Genomic DNA, 17,010 nt, shown 5'->3' on the forward strand with positions numbered 1-17,010 from the left:
GTTATCCACTAAGGAATTTTTAAAACAAGGCAGACAGCATTATCCATTTTGTATCACACAAACTTCTAGACAGCATGTGTTACAGCTGAAGAGTCAACAGCTGGAAGGTTAAATATGTTTATTTTAGTAGTGTAAGGTGGTTTTACAAACAAATATTTAGATTTTGCAATATACACAAAAGAGTCGTTACAAACAAAAGCAAAATATCTTCTCAATAATAGGGACTCTATGCAGCCTGAAATAAAATTAAACCTCTGCTTCTCTTTAAAATGCATCTCAGTAAACATTCTTCTCCATCACTGATAAAATGTACATCTATAATAAATGACATAACTGGGGGGGGGGGGGGCACAACGTCATTAAAAATAAAAAGTTTAAAAAAAGGGGAGGAAAAATTATTATTCTGCTTAGGTTGGTATTTAATTCTAAATATGTCTATCTAAAAAATTAAATATCTCTTTTGTTTTAAAACATATAATTGAAAATTTTGCATGGCAGTGCAATACAGAAATAGTAAAATTCATCCAAAAAGTGCTATGTACAGCAGCATTGTTAAAATACCAAGAAGAAGGGATGATGCTGTTTTCAAGAAAAGACTAGCATGCTTTTTAGCCATTTCTGAATTAAAATCAGAAGATATTTCCTGTCTATTTTTAGTAATTCCCTTCTCTCTCCTGTCTCATTCCCACAGATGATGTTTTGAGACAAGGAACAGTCACAGTTCAGTGTAAGTGTGTGCATGTGTACATATATGTGCAGACATATATTTGCGTACACACAGACATGTATATATATATATTTATATTTATAAACAAGCTTGGTTTAAAAAAGCATTGCTTTGGAACATAGTGAGAGCTCTTCTTCAAAGAGTGAGACAACATGGATCTTCACTGGAATAATCAGGTCCACGATGGAAGATGGACTTTATCTACTACATTATTGATTCATGAAACAATTACACTACAATTTTGAATATTTCCCACCCTCAGAGGCTTCAGACTCTTCCAACAAATAAAACGAAACAGAGATCATGACTTTAACTCCACCCTCTTTTCATGGATCCACAACCTGTAAGAGCAAAATGTACCTTAGCTGTCATTAACATCACACAGATGTTTACCTATTATAAGAAGGAATTACTGAAAGTAGTGAAGAACATGAGATTTGCAGAAAGCAAACTGCAAATGCAAGAAGTGGTCACATACAAAGAGGCCAAATTTGAGGCTGGGAAAAGTGTCATTTAAAAAAAAAAAAAAAAAAAAAAAGAGGTCAGATCCAGGACTGTAAAAATACAAGTCTGCAATTTCACTTGATTGTTCTATTTCCATAACTGCTGACAAATTACAAATTTAGCACAGCTTTTCTGCTGGAGTCATGACATTAAGTACCCTTACAATCAAGGGAAGGCCAGGAAGCACTGAGCCACATGAGGACATGTGCCTCTCAGGTCACTACGTTTTGTTTTGACAGGAATGTAAACATTGCCTTATTCAGCGCTCCCCAGAATTACAGTTTCAGCATAAAGAAGACTTCTGTGTCAGTGTTATAATCAGTTTGGTTCTTAGGCTGGGATGTAAACACGGCAGGAGAAGCCATATCCATACAAACTGCTTTTGCAACGCTGCAGGCTCCCTCTGGATTTCCCCTCTCCTCAATGGGACTCCCACTGAGCTGGCCCAGGCTCTGCAGCCGCTGCCTCTCCTGAGCTTGCTTCGCCCTGTTGGCAATGTACCGCACCCTGCTCTGGCTGCGGGATGAAGACCTGCGAAGGAGTCCCAGGCTCTCCCCTTCCTCTTCAGATTCAGTTGGATCAAGACTGATGGGAGAAGTGATATCATTTTCCTGCTGAAAGGCTGTCAGCTTCTTCAGCTGCTCGGTCAGTTCATCCTGGGATTTCACTGAGGATCTCAGGCCTGGAGAGCGGCGCTGCTCCCGCATCGATCGAGTGACAAAACTCCTGCTGATGCTACGGTATTTGCTTTCAAAAGTGCACACAATATCATCAGAGGTAAGGTCTCCAAGACTCTTGGATTTTGCCTGGTTATTCCCAACCATATCATGTGCTTTGGATTTGTTAGAAGACTGTCTGAGACTTTCTATATACAGCCTGCTCCAGGTATGCCTTCTAGGAATGGATGAGAATGCATCTTGAGGGCTCCTGGCAAGAGGACGGGGGCACAACTCATCTGCTGGCAGCTGGCCAGACCTCAGGTTAGGATTGGATTTGCTCTTGCTCACCATTGGCATCTCATTACTGGACGTTGTAGCAGACCGTGGACGCATACCCTTTCTTATGGCAAGGGGCTCAAAATTTTCATGACGGATGCCAAGATCTGGGAGGCTTTTGCGAGCTAGGTTGGGTAGAGAGAGGTCTATCACAGTGTCGTTGGAGGACATGCTGGAAGAGGAAGACATGCTGTCACGATGATTGCTGCAATCTAGCTTGCTCCAGATCCGGTCATTAACAGTGGCATCAAAGTATATTTCTGCTGCTGGAGACAGGCTACTTGGAATTTTTATTAAGGCTGAGGAGTCTGACACCTTCAGTCCTTCACTCTTGGACCTTCTTACCAACATGTAAGAGCTGGTCTGGGAAACAGAAACAGGTACAGCCTGTGCAGCCTGGGCTTTCTGGAAAGTATCTGGAGGCGAAGTTGTCTGTGTGCTGTTAATCCCACTGTTTTGCTGCAGCAGAACACCTACTGTGCCAGGTTTTGGCCCTTTGGATTCAATGGTGCTTTTCGTGTCTGGTAATACCTGACCTGGTCGGTCACTTCGCTTCTGGCAGTTTTCAACAGGTTGGCCAGCAGTCTTATCTGCTGCCACTTCCAGCCAGGCTCTTTGCGGATGCCCTGCCAATCCATACTCATCTCCAGCTTTCCCGCGTGCCTGTGTCCAACCATTTTCTTCTTCAAGACATCCTGCCATGCTCGTCCTCTCATCTTCTTGGACTACTAAGCTGGTGTCATCTGCTCTCGCGACTGCCTGCACTTGGTCTTCTGCAGCCAGATTTGTTCTTTGTTCTCTACTGAGTAGAGATTCTTGAGGTTGGTTGGATGTGCTGCTTGCTTCTGATCGAGATTCGGTGGAATGATCAGACACAGACCCTTCTTCAGAATCACTGTAAGGAGTAATGGGTAGAGGGAAGAAAAGGCTGGCATGATGGTTTTCATTGGCAATAACAGGCTCTTCAGTGATAGTTTCTAGGCTGCATAAAGAAGTGACTGACCTCTGTATTGAGAAATGGCAGACATCTACTTGGGAGACATGAAAAGACAGGAAAAACAAACAAGAAAAACAGAGATACAGGGTTAATTAGGTATTACAAATGGCAGTTTAGCTGAAGATTTATTCTTTATGTGTTATATTGTTTTTAAGGTAGTAGTTGCATATATTAATCACAATTTTTAAAATAACTTCAGATTTCAAATGTCTGGCTAAAGGCAGTAAAACTTTCTGCTTGTTCTGTTTTAGCTGCCCAAAAGCCCCGTCACTTTCAAAAAATCTCAGTTAATGCATAATAGCACTTTTTTGATTATCTTATTCAAACAACTATACCCATGAATTTCTTTGTGTCCCCTCTCATAAACTAACTTTTGTTCCTCCACCATCCAGCACCACTTGAACTGCTCTTTTCCTTCCTTCCAGCATTCAAACACGTCAGTAATGATCATAATCGGATCATGTACAACAATCAGAACCACCACTGCCCAACCAACAGGTATGATCCCAATGATCAATTACTCAGAACAGAAGCAGCATAGGACTTTTGGAGCAGATTACAAATCAAATTATCTGTATGCATACAACGGAACGTAGTCAATGTGCCTTTTAAAATCAGAACAAAAACTTTAAACAGACTCTGTTTTCCTAAAAAACTTTGTTATTTCTTTTCCAAAACACTATACAGACACATGGTTCACAAACATCAGGCTGACAGTACAATCCTGAAGAATCACTGCGGCCAACTACCTGCAGAAAATGCTCCGTCCATCTGCAATGTTTATAACCTGTACCCTAAGAGCAATGCATTCATGCCACAAACACATCTCCAAAACACAAGGCAAACATGCATTTGAGAACGAGCAAAGCACCTCTGAGCCAGACAACAACCTTAAGAATACAGGAGCAGGGAATTATAAGGCAGGAAACAACAAAAACCAGGGCTACAGGCAACAAGGTGCTTGAATCAGTGACACTCAGTAGACAGTTACCTTTGACTTGCTTGTCCTTTCAGTTCTTAACTAGAGAGAGAGAGTGTGCATGTAGAATAGGACAGAACAGAGGAAAAATCTAGTTAATGTAGGGAAGGCAGGTGCAGATAACAGGACAAATTAGTGCTGAGGGAGGGAAGGGAAACAGACAGAAATATTCACACATTTTTGTAGGATCCTAAGAATTTCTGACCAACCAGAGCACTCAATGGAATCCATAAAAGGACAGATAATATATCCATTATTTTTTCATAGAAGAATGGAAAGCAATTTTTGCTACTGTTCAAGAAATGCACTCCATCGGTCCAGGGAATGGAAGCTAGCCTCCTCTCCTCCAAAGGCCTCTCCTAATGCTATGGGAAAAATCATCTGCATGACCAAAAAACGCCAAGGCAATACCGGGCCTCTCCTGCCAGCACCGGTACTGCCAACCCCACGTAGTGACACAGAGCTTAGCAATGGGGACAGCTGTTCAATGGCCTGTAGTACATTAGCTGGGAGTGATAAAAGGGAAGAAGGCACCTGTGCCCGTAAGCAAAATGCACCGTTTGCCACACAGCAGGCTCTTCGGTATCCGGAGGAGTATCGGAAGGAGTCCAGAGCTGATCAGACTAACGAGCTCTCCTTCCCCCCATCAGGCCAGGCCACCAGCATAGATTAAGGCACGCTTTCAAGGCAAAATACTGGAAACTGTAATGCTGTTGCCATAAAGGGGACAACTACAGACTATAGTTTCCTGTCTCATCCTTGTGGCACTTCCCATTAACAGAATGTTAATTATGAAATGCAGCCATATTAGGCTAACGTTATTGGTTTCCTTGGTTTCTTGGCCCAAGGCTCTAAAATAGCAGGCGGATGGGGGGAAAGCATGCTGTTTGTGCAAACATAGCATTTGTCACTGGATCATCAGCATCCAGTCCAAGTGACTGTTTCACCATTTTAAAGGTTTGCTGATTCCATGCTTGAGAAGTCAGATGGATTTAATCAAATTTCAAGCATACCACAATATTTATTTAGCGACATGGGGGGCTGGTGGGGAAGCTGGCACTGATAATGGGAAATGGTTTCATATGTCACTCTACTCAGAGCTTATGAAAAGCCTAATGCCAATAATTTAGGCATAGAAAGAATTCTGCTGCTCTGGATTAATTTCAAGTCATGGGAACCGGCAAACTTCTCCCCTCCCCCTGCCATTGTCCTGGTATTTTCCTAAAAGCTCAAAGCAGATATTGGAAAAAATATGTTAAAAAAAAAAAAAAAGAAAAAAAAAAAGAAGAGAAATAAAGAAAAAATACATGTAGGCACCCAACCAGATTAAACTGATCAAATAAACAGAATATTTTAAATTTATGTATGAGGCTTTCAAAGAAGTCCACTATAGGGGGGCAGTTCAGAATCTATTACTAAAAAAATTATATCTGAATATATTTATTATATATCATATATATTATATATCCCAGATATAGGGATTATATCTGAAGAAGGACCAAAGTCACTTAACTGTTCCTGAAAATGAATGTAACCAGCAATGTCCAAATTCCTTGGACAATTAAAAGGGGAAGTGGGGGGATTTGAGGAGAAGCTCTTGTAGTCATAGACAAAAGCTGTATTTCCTTAATTCCTCTTCACAATTGAATGAAACAGAGAAAATCTCGTCAAAATCTCTTTCCTCCCATCCCTGCCAAATCAGGAGGGGAAAAAAAAGGCACTTTCCTTATTAATATGTATACCTTGATTGCCTCTATATTTCTATTTTCCATCTTTACAAACAAAAGTTCATGAGTAAAGATATGGTCACATGATCCCCGTGACCACACGCATATTTCTGGCCTGAAACGACTATAAAATGCTGCAGCTTAAGCAGCCTTCCTTTAAAAGGACCATTTTACTTTGCAGTTGGGAAATGCTAACAGTCCACCTAGCTTTGATGTCAGCTAACATCAGATCACATACCTTGCTTCTCTACATTATGCAACTGCACCCTCGGGTCACAGTCAAATCACTTACATAACATTAAGTACACCTATAAATGTTTGCATGCCGAGGATTTATACATTTAGGACCAGAATGGTCTGCTCTGTTCATAAAATGTGATCTCCTGAATAACCCAGACCAGAGAATTCCAGTAATCCCTGAACTAACGGCAGTAATTTTGCAAGTTCTTTGAGGAAGGAACTGGCTTTATTGTTAGCGGAGTGCACATTAGATATCATTTCTGTTGTAGTTATCCCTCAGTGAAACACAAATACCAATAATGGAAATATTGTTTGTTAATATGGGTTTCCCATATTCAACCTCTACTTGATGCTCTGGTTTGGATCTTAAAATTTACTTAGTATACCACACCACACTCACTAAAAAAAACAAAACCAAAACCAAGGAAACGAAAAGCCCTGAACAAACAATCCAAACATTCATGGACTACTGACAGTTTTACTACTGCAGATGGTTAGCTAGGCATGGAAAGGACTAATCTAAACCAGACACATCTAGTTAAAAAATAAAATAAAAATATTTATGCAGACTTTTTTTCTGTCATTGCCAAAAGTAAAGAAAACGAGCTCTTGGTAGCAAACAACATACAGGAGCTTCTAAGTAAAGATGCTATGCAGAAGCTGAGACAATGATGTGATCTAAGGTGCAGAAGGGTGAAGAAAATCTGGTCTTACCAGTAAAGAATATAGGGGATTTACTTCGAATTTCCTCCATTTTTTGAACGAACAAGGCATTCATTTCCCTCTGTAGGGTGCCCACTTGCCTTCGAGAAGTTTCAGACCAGCGACTGGGGAATTCTGGGCTTCCAAGGCTTTCTAGACTGCTGGAGTTGGAGGATATAGAGCCATTGCTGGCTGCAACCAAGTTGACAGTGCTTCCATACTTGCCACCTGATTGGCACTGCCACCGCTGCCGGGAATGAGCCTTTAGTCCGTGACATTTAGATTCAAGACTTTTCTTCCCTGGGGTCACAAAAGACTGAGTGCTCCTTGTTAGATCATCGGCAGTTCCAGGGCTGCTGCAAGACTGCAAATCTGCTTGCTGCCTGGGCTGACCTTTAACAGCCCAGGTTTTTAGCTCTAATCTCTCTTCTCCAGTTATACTGCTATACTGATCGTGGTGAAATATATCTTTAGCAATAGGCCTGGTAGGCTGGTCACTCCACTTGCATTCTAGATCTGGGCTTTCTTTGGAACCAATCATGCATTTCATGCAATTGGTGGCCACTCCAATCCTACCAGAACTGTTGATGGCACAGCGTGCAAAGACACTTTGCTTCTCACTCTGGTGCTCCTGAAGCCGGACCCTGTTAGACCTCTGTATGGGTTCACTGAAAGCAGCACCCCCTTGAGCACAACTCTGGCTTTTGGCTTTACGAGAACCATGGGCCTTACCTTTCAACCCCTTGCCGTGCACCTCCCCAGTGGCACCATCTCGGGGAGCTGGTGACAGACCAGCACTTTCTGGCTCTTGCTCAAAGCGAGGCTGTGAGGCATCTTCCACTTCACAGGCTTCACCGACACCTTCGCAGCTGTTGTCTTTTGTGTCAAAAGCGATTTCAGGAAAGCCCTTCTTGTTCTTCTTCTGGCTTTTGGTGGGTGCACTGGCTGTCCGTCTCAAGATGTGGCTGCTAAAGGAATGTTTGCGATGGAGCTGACCAGCAGCATGACTGTCCAGAGAGGCCTGCTTTGGATTTCTGAGAAACAGGCCTTTGAGACCTAGAGCTTGTTTGGCCTGGAAGATTAAAAAACAAAAACATAAGTCCTTAACAGAAAATGCCAATCTCTTCCCCTGGGCACAGGAACTCCTGTACAAATGATCAGTTCGCATATGCACGCACATACAGAGTCTCCCACCATGTTCCTACCGTCTCATGAGAACTAAACCAGAAATAGATTAAGAATAATAAAAAAAATCAGTAATGGCAACTTTGAAAAATTTCACATCTTTTTTTGCTCTACTACAGTTTTAGATGAAATTTTCCAAATAGGTTTATCCCCATATTTGTCATAATTTCCTTACTAGCTTATAGCTACTTACAACATGAGCGTGAGGATTAGAGATATTGAAAAGAAAAAGTAAAAAAAAGGAAATGCTTCAGTCTACAAGGATCTAATTCTGAAAGCTGAAGAGTTCTCAATGTGTGTTAAAGCCACAAAGCTTGAGGTATTCATAATGCCACACATTTCAGACTCTAAGACTAAAGTTAGATGCTTCCTTTTGAGCAATACAGCTTTCTGGGGGTTTGTTGTTTGTTTTTGTTCTCTTAGACACAAAGCTCTGAGAGGCACGGGCTGTTTTCCAACATAATGCACACGTTTAAAACAATTCTGTCCTGACGGTTTAATGACACAGCTATACTGCAGAACCTGGATGACGCATAGGAAATCAATTCACTGCAGGAATCCAAGCGTAAGTGGAGACTTACAAAACTTAAACCAGCCCCCAGCCTCCCCCTTAAGTAAAGATGCAAGTCTCCTAGATTCCCAAAGTCATCAGCCAGAACAGCAGTACTCCTCCCAGGGCAACACGGAGCAGGTAAAACAGATTCTGGCTCTGAACCACCTCTGAAAGGACCACCACTGGTACAGAGCGAGAGTACAGAGACCAGCTTTCTAACCCCGGCACCCAAAGCATACATATTTAATGTCTGTGGTGTAAATGCTTCCTCTGAATGGCCACAGAGGAATTAGTACAACAGCTTCTGCACTGTGAATTCACGTTTTAGCAGACCGTGCTCTAATAGGAAACCCTGAGCCAGGCTTCAGCATCACACCATAATAAAAAATTAAGCAACAAATGCCACAAGCTTATGTTATCTTAAAGGGTCGTAACTAGCTTTGTGGCCTTGCTCAAATGAAGTCCAGCTAGACTGCACTAGTTTAAAAAAAAAAACAAACAATCACCTGCAATTTTGTAGACTGGAACATGTTAGGACCGGCCCAATTAGAACTGCTGGTGATTTCCATTAAATTGGAAACATAGAGCTGAATTATCTGCCTTGTGCAGAACATTACACTTGGGCAGAACTGGACATCAAACGCTGTCAAACCTGATTTTTCTTGTCTCAAACAGGAGATAGTGACAAGTACTCATACATTAGACAAGAAATCTGTGGCATGGAACAGAGGTCCCAGCTCCAGAACAAAACTGAATGCTCTGAGTAAATGAGAAGAAGAAACTGGAAAAAAGCACCCAACAAAACAAGCTATAGAAATAGCAGTAATTTTTAAAAGTTACATCAAAATAATTCTAATTTTACTTGTCACGCACCATGAAGTGGTTACAGAATTTAGCTGATAGTGACCTCTTAAGCTAAAGAGCATTCTTGACTTAAAACAGGTAATAATAAATAGAATGTTTGAATGAAGATTTACATTCTTTAGGAACTGCTGGGAAAAAAACAGTGGATGTAAGAATATCGTATTTTTTCAGTATAAAGGGCATCTACACTTCAAGTTAATTGAGCACTGTCATGAATAGCAGTTGAACCATGTGCATAACAGATGATCATCAAAATTTTCAAAATTTCACTTTCTACCTGTGTGATTACATTTTGATAATTTCCTACCATACAACAGTTCTCCAAAGACACTCATGTATGTTTTCATCACTGAAGAAACACACTATAAACAAGTGAAGTTAGTCAGGGTGATAATACAGTACTTGATATACTTCAGTACTTATTTAAGCATTAAACATATATATTCACCATCATAAATCTCCCACCATCATACAACTGATTCACATTTCAACGAAACAGAGTTTCAGCATTCCTGTAAACATTCCAGGTGTACTTGCCAACTTTTAAAGCAATAGGCTGATGCCTGATAAATTGGGTTTGCTCTGTAGGTACAGTCTCATGCACATAAATGACTTAAAGCAGAGAAAGAGGCGTTTCCCTTCTAATCTACCCCTCCTTTGTTCCCTTTATTTCCCAGTTAGATCAGACTCTCTTTAGTAGCTGTAGCATAAAGAAAGAATGAATAGAAAGAGAGTACAGAAGCCTGTGATTGAAATGCATTGTAAGAAACCCACGATAAAATTTGATTTGCCTCCATGCTTGCTGGCACTCGCTGTCAGTTCAATTTTTACCCTGTGATGTCATGTGAGGTCACATCTCTGCAGTGCCAAACAATAGCACAGAAATGTCTCATTTACATTACAATGGTCTATCTTTCACCCCAAAATATTTGAGTGCATGCTCATGCATTTCAAATTTTGCTTTGTAGGACTTTTGGATAGATATTACTGTACAGTAAGCCAGGGTTAAAAGCTGCTTTCATTCCTGAGCGTCCTGCACAATCTGGCATATGGGATCAAGGTTTATTTGTCTGACACAAAGCCCCATGAAAGCATTCAGAATATTATTTTTATAATTGGCTCAAGTTCAGTTACCAATGCCAAGACCTAGTGTGAGGAGGAGATGCTTGAAAAGAGACCAAAAATGGCCTTTAAAAGTATATACAGGATGAGATGAAGAAGGTAGGGATTGATTTTTCCCATACAAGGCAAAGAAATATCATTTAAATAATAATAAACCTTCTGTGCTGGACTATTGAAAAATCTGCTTGGATCATTGTGGATTCACTTTCACTAGAAAGTTTCAAACCGACATTATGCATTTGGAAAAAGCATTCTTCTCCAATGGAGACAAGTTGGCAAGTACACTAATTTATTGCGATAAAAAATTCAGACAACACAAATATTTGCAACCCCCAGAAAAAAATCATCACACACACACACATACACACAAATAATACCCAACAAAAACAAAAGACTGATGGAATGGGTGACACGCAGTGCAGGGCCCCAGGTATCATTCTAGCTTCGGTGCATCTTTGTTAAGCTAGCCACTATTGCTTGAATCCATGGAGTGATTCAAGAACCCAAAGACAAATTTGGTTAACTTAGGTGGTAAAAAAAACTTTAAAAAAGGAAAAATAGAAGAGAGCCATTTTGACGGAGATCCAGAACATGTGCTTTCAGCTTCTAATCCAGTGTTTACAGGGCTGTTTCATTCCTTAAAGCAGACTTGGAAAACAGCATAAAAAGCTTTCCCACAATTTAGCAAACAATTCACTGTTAATGTTCTTTTCCATGTGAGGGAAGTGGTTTGAATTATAGCACACCAGAGAAAAGACGGCAGAGGTAGAGACTCACAAAAAGAGAGAAAAGGAGGGCACAGAAGGACTTTTATTCTGGATCTGCTTCATATATGGAAGGCTCTCTGGCTGATCAATGACACAACAGAACTGACCAAGTCAAATGTTGCAATTCATGTTACATGAGTTGAAGAGCTTCAAAATGCTAATAAGGAAACATTGATGCTAACGAAGCAACTAGTTAGAGGCATGCAGGTGTGTGGTGGTGGTCACTACACCTCCCAGAGACAGGAGGGGGTACCTTCAAGGCGTCTAAAAATGCTCTGCTTCTAAAAGTAGACTTTTTTGACATAGAGAAGCCCACTGAAATCACAAACAGACAGAGTAAAGGCAAAATAACAGTGAGGGAGGATCTCAGAGATATGCACATCTAGAAAACCACAACAAATTCTGCAATACATGAATAGACTACAGAAGAGACAGAGACAAAGAAAAGTGTCTCCAGGAAACAGCACAACCTAAAAGAGATTTCAGTTAAACACAAATTAAAGTGGGAAAAAAAATAAATCTAAGACTATGCTTTAGTAATATCAAGCTACTGAGCAGGTGGAATATCTACATTTAGAAAAAAGCCCCAAAAGGTTAATGCTTGCATTTATCTGGATTAATAAAGGATGGGGAAAACCAGGCTGATAACTGTGCTGATTTTTCTGCCCATAATTAAGAGATGGGAAACAGAGAAATAATTCTAGTTTTAACATAACTCTATTAACTGAAGAATCAAAGCAGAACATGATTCAGAGAGACCAAACCAGAAAGGGCTGTGTAGTATTTGTTCCATATTTTCAGTGGTTTTTATTTAGAATCATACATAAATAAAAACCAACACATTCAAGCTTTCCTTCCAAACCCTTGTACTTTAATCACATCAGTGCACAGCACCAGCATCTTAACACCAGCAAATCCAAAGAAACTGTAATGATAATGAGAACCAACAAGGGACGTCCAATAGACTTACAACATGAAAAGGCAATGAAGCACTCAAAAAACAAATCAGTGCAGTAGATTGAAAGCTAGTGGATTAAGGACAGGGAGGAGAATCTGTGATACACAAGGGTCTTTCAGTTGTTGAAAAAACTTACCAAGAAAATCTAATGTCCTCAAAATAGCTGTCAAAGTTTAAATGGGCATGCCTAAATGACTCTGTATTGCCCTACGGCAAATTATAACTATCACCAGCTGGTTACTCATGAAGAAGCCAATAAGAACAAATAAATATGAAGGGCTAGGGGAAAAAATGGTTAAAAGACAGATAATGGCTTGCAATATTGACCAAGGTTTGAGGTGAAAACTCTGAAAACACTCACAAAGACTACGAACACTGGCTCTTTCATGAAACACTGCAATCTAGAGCAATGACTTCAAAGCTGATGAAGTTAACTAATCAGTGATTAAGGCAGGCAGACCCAGTTTGTCTTTTATTTAAAAATCCCATTTGCCAGCTGATACACTAAGCTACAGAAATTGACTTCCAGTGAAGGATGCTGAAATACGTGCTACCCTTGTAAAAGCAGGGAGACAGCAGCATAGAGGACATCACCTGAAAGTCACAAACAACTGCAGCATTGTGAAGCACACAACACTGGGAAAAGGAGCAGAATCTGCCTATTCTCCACCATTTTGATGGAGAACAGAACAGAAAAAAAATTACAAATAGGATGAGCAGGGCTGGCCAGGACAGTCACCTTCTCAGCTGGATGCGTACAGCAGACAGACACCTGTTTTTGTTAAATGACCTAGGTGAGGGACACAGTCACTAACCAGATCAATTCAGCCCCCACTGGCCTCACACCCAAGGCTGAGCTATCTAACTTTCTTGTCACAACCATGGAGAGTTTGATAGAACTAATCAATAAAAAGCAATAGATCTGAACACAGTAACTCCAAAGAAGTTCATGACAAAGTTTAAAGCTGTTCGAATCAGAGCCAACGCATGCATCCAGCAAGTGTCTCTAAGGTTACTGAGACAGCTGCATCCCTACCCACAGTCAAAACAGGCATGACTTAGTCCTACACGGTTCCTTTGAACCCCAAAAACATAGTCAGGTAAGATCTTAGCATTGAAATGTTCAGTATGCCATCAGTTTTCCCTGAATCCTGGGACTACATGACCTTTTTACCACACCCTGGGTGCTAGCCTTTTATCTGTGACAGGCTTTACAGTCCAAAATTAAACACTGCTCACCTGTTCTGTCCTGCTCAGACCAACACCAGCCACCTCTCTTTCACATAAATATTCTAAAGTCTCTTGTTCAATGGAGCTAAACTCAAACAGGTTCATAATGCCATCACAGGGGATTTCAGGCAAGACTAGCCCTGTCAGGATGAAGCCTTACCTGCCTAAAGGTTGTGTATTAGACATTAAGTAAAAAAAGCAGGAACAATGTGTATTAGACGTTAAGTAAAAAAAGCAGTAAAATGCCTAAAGAGACATTCTTTCCAGAAACAGCCCTTTTTCCTATAAATACAAAACCAAGATTTTCTGGGATTTATCTCTGTTTCATCTCACCAAAAAAAGGGATTAAAATTTAGCAGCTTAAAAAGCTGTTTTGGTTTTCAAGGATTGTTCCCATTCCTTCCAGGAACAGCCCCACAAAAGGCACTCCGGATTCCCAGCCTGTTCAATGCCTCCTCCTTCTGACACGATGCTGATATCACAGCTGCAGAAATCAGAGCCTATCGCTGCCAGTGGATATAAACTGGTTTTGAGATTCTCAGGGCACTGTAAGATACTCGGCTGCCTGAATTTCATTGAAATTAATACCATGGAAGGAACTAAATCCAGTGTACTCTGAGGACAGAAGCTATCTCATTTTCAGCTGACCTAGGAAAATTTTGAAATTAGGGCTTTCCTTTCAGCTTGGAGTTATCATGTGAATTTAGATATAGCACCCAGCTAGTTGTATTTTTCCTGCTATGGGAAGCAAACACAGTCTTAGTAACAGATAAGCAGTGAAAATAAGCCCAACAACTATTACAAGGATAATCTTTCCTCTGCATTTTAAGTGTTATTATGGAAAAAAATCCCAAAGGAAATAACGCTTAAGAATTTAATTAAATTTAAAATGCAAAAGCATCAGGTAGACAGAGCCTTTATAGAATAAGACAAGCACTCATGGTTCAGGAGTACAACCGTTTGTTCACCAAGGTGCACTCACTGTATTGGACACAACCATGCTTGCTGATATAAGTGTGTGCATGCTGCAATGAAATAACCTTCCCCTTGCAGCTCCCTCGAAAAGGCACTGCAACAATCTCTTTTTATAACTTTCCCAATGATTTGCCTTTATCTCCATGTATATTCAGAAAGATCTCAGGCTACTGTGACAATCACAGAGATAAAGTTTACTCCAGTTGAACAGATATCTTAGCTTGGACCTTCACCCAGGGGGGTCCCTAGCACGATACTAAATCCTGTCAGCTCATTTACATATGCAAGCTGTATGATACTACACCGAAGGCACTCACCTTACCACAGATATCATTAATAGCCACATGAACGAAGATGGATGCCTCTTCTATACCCTCCAGGTACACGTGTCGGTAACCTGAAACAGTGAACAAAGCTGACAAGGAGTGGAAACAGATGATGTGAAGAGTATCTAGAGACTTTCCTTTTGTAAACAGCAAAAGAAGTAGATCAATTTTTTCCCAGCTCCTCCCTGCAATAAGACCCCAGGCTTGTGCATCACCTAGCCATGCTCAGTTATCTAAGAGTCACACCACTTACAAATTTAACTGCCCCTTCTTCTTGTCTGTTTTATTTTATAGAAATGTCATGTCCTCTTGTTAGGGTTTTTTTCCCCAGTGTCTGTTATTGCTGCTGTCAGCAATATCCATGACTTAAATCCATGACTTAAACTTGACTACATTCTCTCTTGGGGACTTGCAGTCCATTATTAACACTGCAAATATTTCAACCAAGTTCATTTTATTGGGAATGGATGTTTGTTTTCAATCTTAAACACACATTTCATTATTTATGGTAGTTTTCCAAGTCCACAATATTTAGCCATCCTGCTTAACAATCTTATCCATTTTTTGAAAATCTAGTCTCCTTAGAGTTAATTGATTTAGTCTTCATCATCAAGTTAGTAGTGGACCAAGGTAGAGAACTCAGGGTCCAGACTCCCAGTCTCTTGTTCTAACTAGAAACTTCTGTAGCAGTCACATGCACACACATTAATCCAGCACTTGCAGCTTCAGTTATCACAAAAAAACGTCCTAGCCAACTGAACCGGGATTTCACCATCTCTGTCTTACCTGGCATCATACTGCTGAAAGCTATTGTTCTCTGTCCAATAAAATCACGCCCAATTGGATCATGATCCCAAACAAGAAACCGAATCAGTGCGATCTCCGGCATGTGTACAGTGAACACCAACGTTTCCTCCCACATTGGGTTAAAACCTTGGAATGAAGGAATCGTCTTTTAGATATTTCATTCACAAAATGCAAGAATAAAGACGACTGCCCACATAAGGAAAGCATAAACAGCAATGTCATTCTAGTTTTCCTAATAGTTTAATCACTGTTCTTCAAAAATCCAGTACTTCATTCACTCCAGCAGGAGACACAACAGCACAAGAATTTGCAATAAACAGTTGGATCTTAACTTCTGCCCTGATTTCAGCAGGTGTTTGGACAATCTGACTTTCCTTTGACCACAGCAAGCTCAAAATACCCTTCTCTCATACACAATGAGAAGTCAGACAAACAATTTGTTTTACACAAAGATCTTCACAACGTTATACCAACTCAGTTGAACAATTTAAGACCCAAGTCTAATTAACATCAGGAATGCTTAAATCACTTTTTCAGTGCTTTGCCATAATAGGTATCAAATTTCATCTACTCATACCTTTATGAACACAAGTTGCTTGAAAGAGGAGGTTTCAGCCATAAAAAAAACCCTAAACCCCATATAATCTTACCATTATCATCAACTACTCTAGTTTGTTCTTTGAAGCAATCAACAGGTAAGCCTATAACTTCTACTTCAACAAATGGATCTATGATCTGGAAAACAAAAAGTAACATATTGAAAAGAAAGAGTGAAAAAGATGAAATTCAAGTGCATGGCTTTTACAGTGCAGGCATTGTACATTATTGTCTTTATTGGTTTTGGTTCTGAGATTTTCTGTAGTGGATTATTATGCTGATAAGAGATCTCTGGCTAAATCATCTAAAAGCGTAATTTAGAATAATCATGTTGTATGCATTTGTGATTCTTTGTCTTCATCTTTCTATTCTATTTCTCCATTGTAAAATGAACTTTAAACACCGGTCTGCATATGAATGTTTTCTAATTTAGTGTATATTTGAGTAAAAGCTTTAAAATACATTCAAAACAGACATTATGATAAATATGTTCTAAAGCAGCAACATTAAAAAAATCCCAACCAGAATCACCTGTCAAAAGCCTCAGTGTCATCACGGCACAATGGACAAGGCAATGGTCAAAAAAAAAGTGAGATATGAGTTCTACCTCTGGCCAGCTGGCAAACATCTGTTACTACCTTCCATTTCTGGAGGAAAGTCTGCTTAGAACGTAAGCTTCAAAACACCAGAGCAGCTAATGCAGAAGGTTGCTGTAATTACCTAAGACTAGGCAGCCTTTGACTCTCTTGAGACCT

The 17,010-nt window shown here is 40.2% G+C and overlaps 1 protein-coding gene across 1 annotated transcript in view; it reads right to left on the minus strand.

Annotated features, from left to right (window-relative positions):
- Positions 1-101: 101 nt before the first annotated feature.
- PLCH2 (phospholipase C eta 2) overlaps positions 102-17,010 on the minus strand; it is a 121,752-nt gene continuing 104,843 nt past the window's right edge. The window contains exons 24-28 of the mRNA XM_056331286.1: positions 16,309-16,393; positions 15,638-15,784; positions 14,843-14,922; positions 6,884-7,943; positions 102-3,254 (exon numbers count right to left, since the gene is read on the minus strand). Coding sequence (XP_056187261.1) covers positions 1,507-3,254; positions 6,884-7,943; positions 14,843-14,922; positions 15,638-15,784; positions 16,309-16,393 — 3,120 coding nt within the window. The 3' untranslated portion in view covers positions 102-1,506. The remainder of the gene's footprint in view (positions 3,255-6,883; positions 7,944-14,842; positions 14,923-15,637; positions 15,785-16,308; positions 16,394-17,010) is intronic.

This window comes from Falco biarmicus, chromosome 3 (genome assembly GCF_023638135.1).
Source record: "Falco biarmicus isolate bFalBia1 chromosome 3, bFalBia1.pri, whole genome shotgun sequence".
Classification (NCBI taxonomy): domain Eukaryota; kingdom Metazoa; phylum Chordata; class Aves; order Falconiformes; family Falconidae; genus Falco; species Falco biarmicus.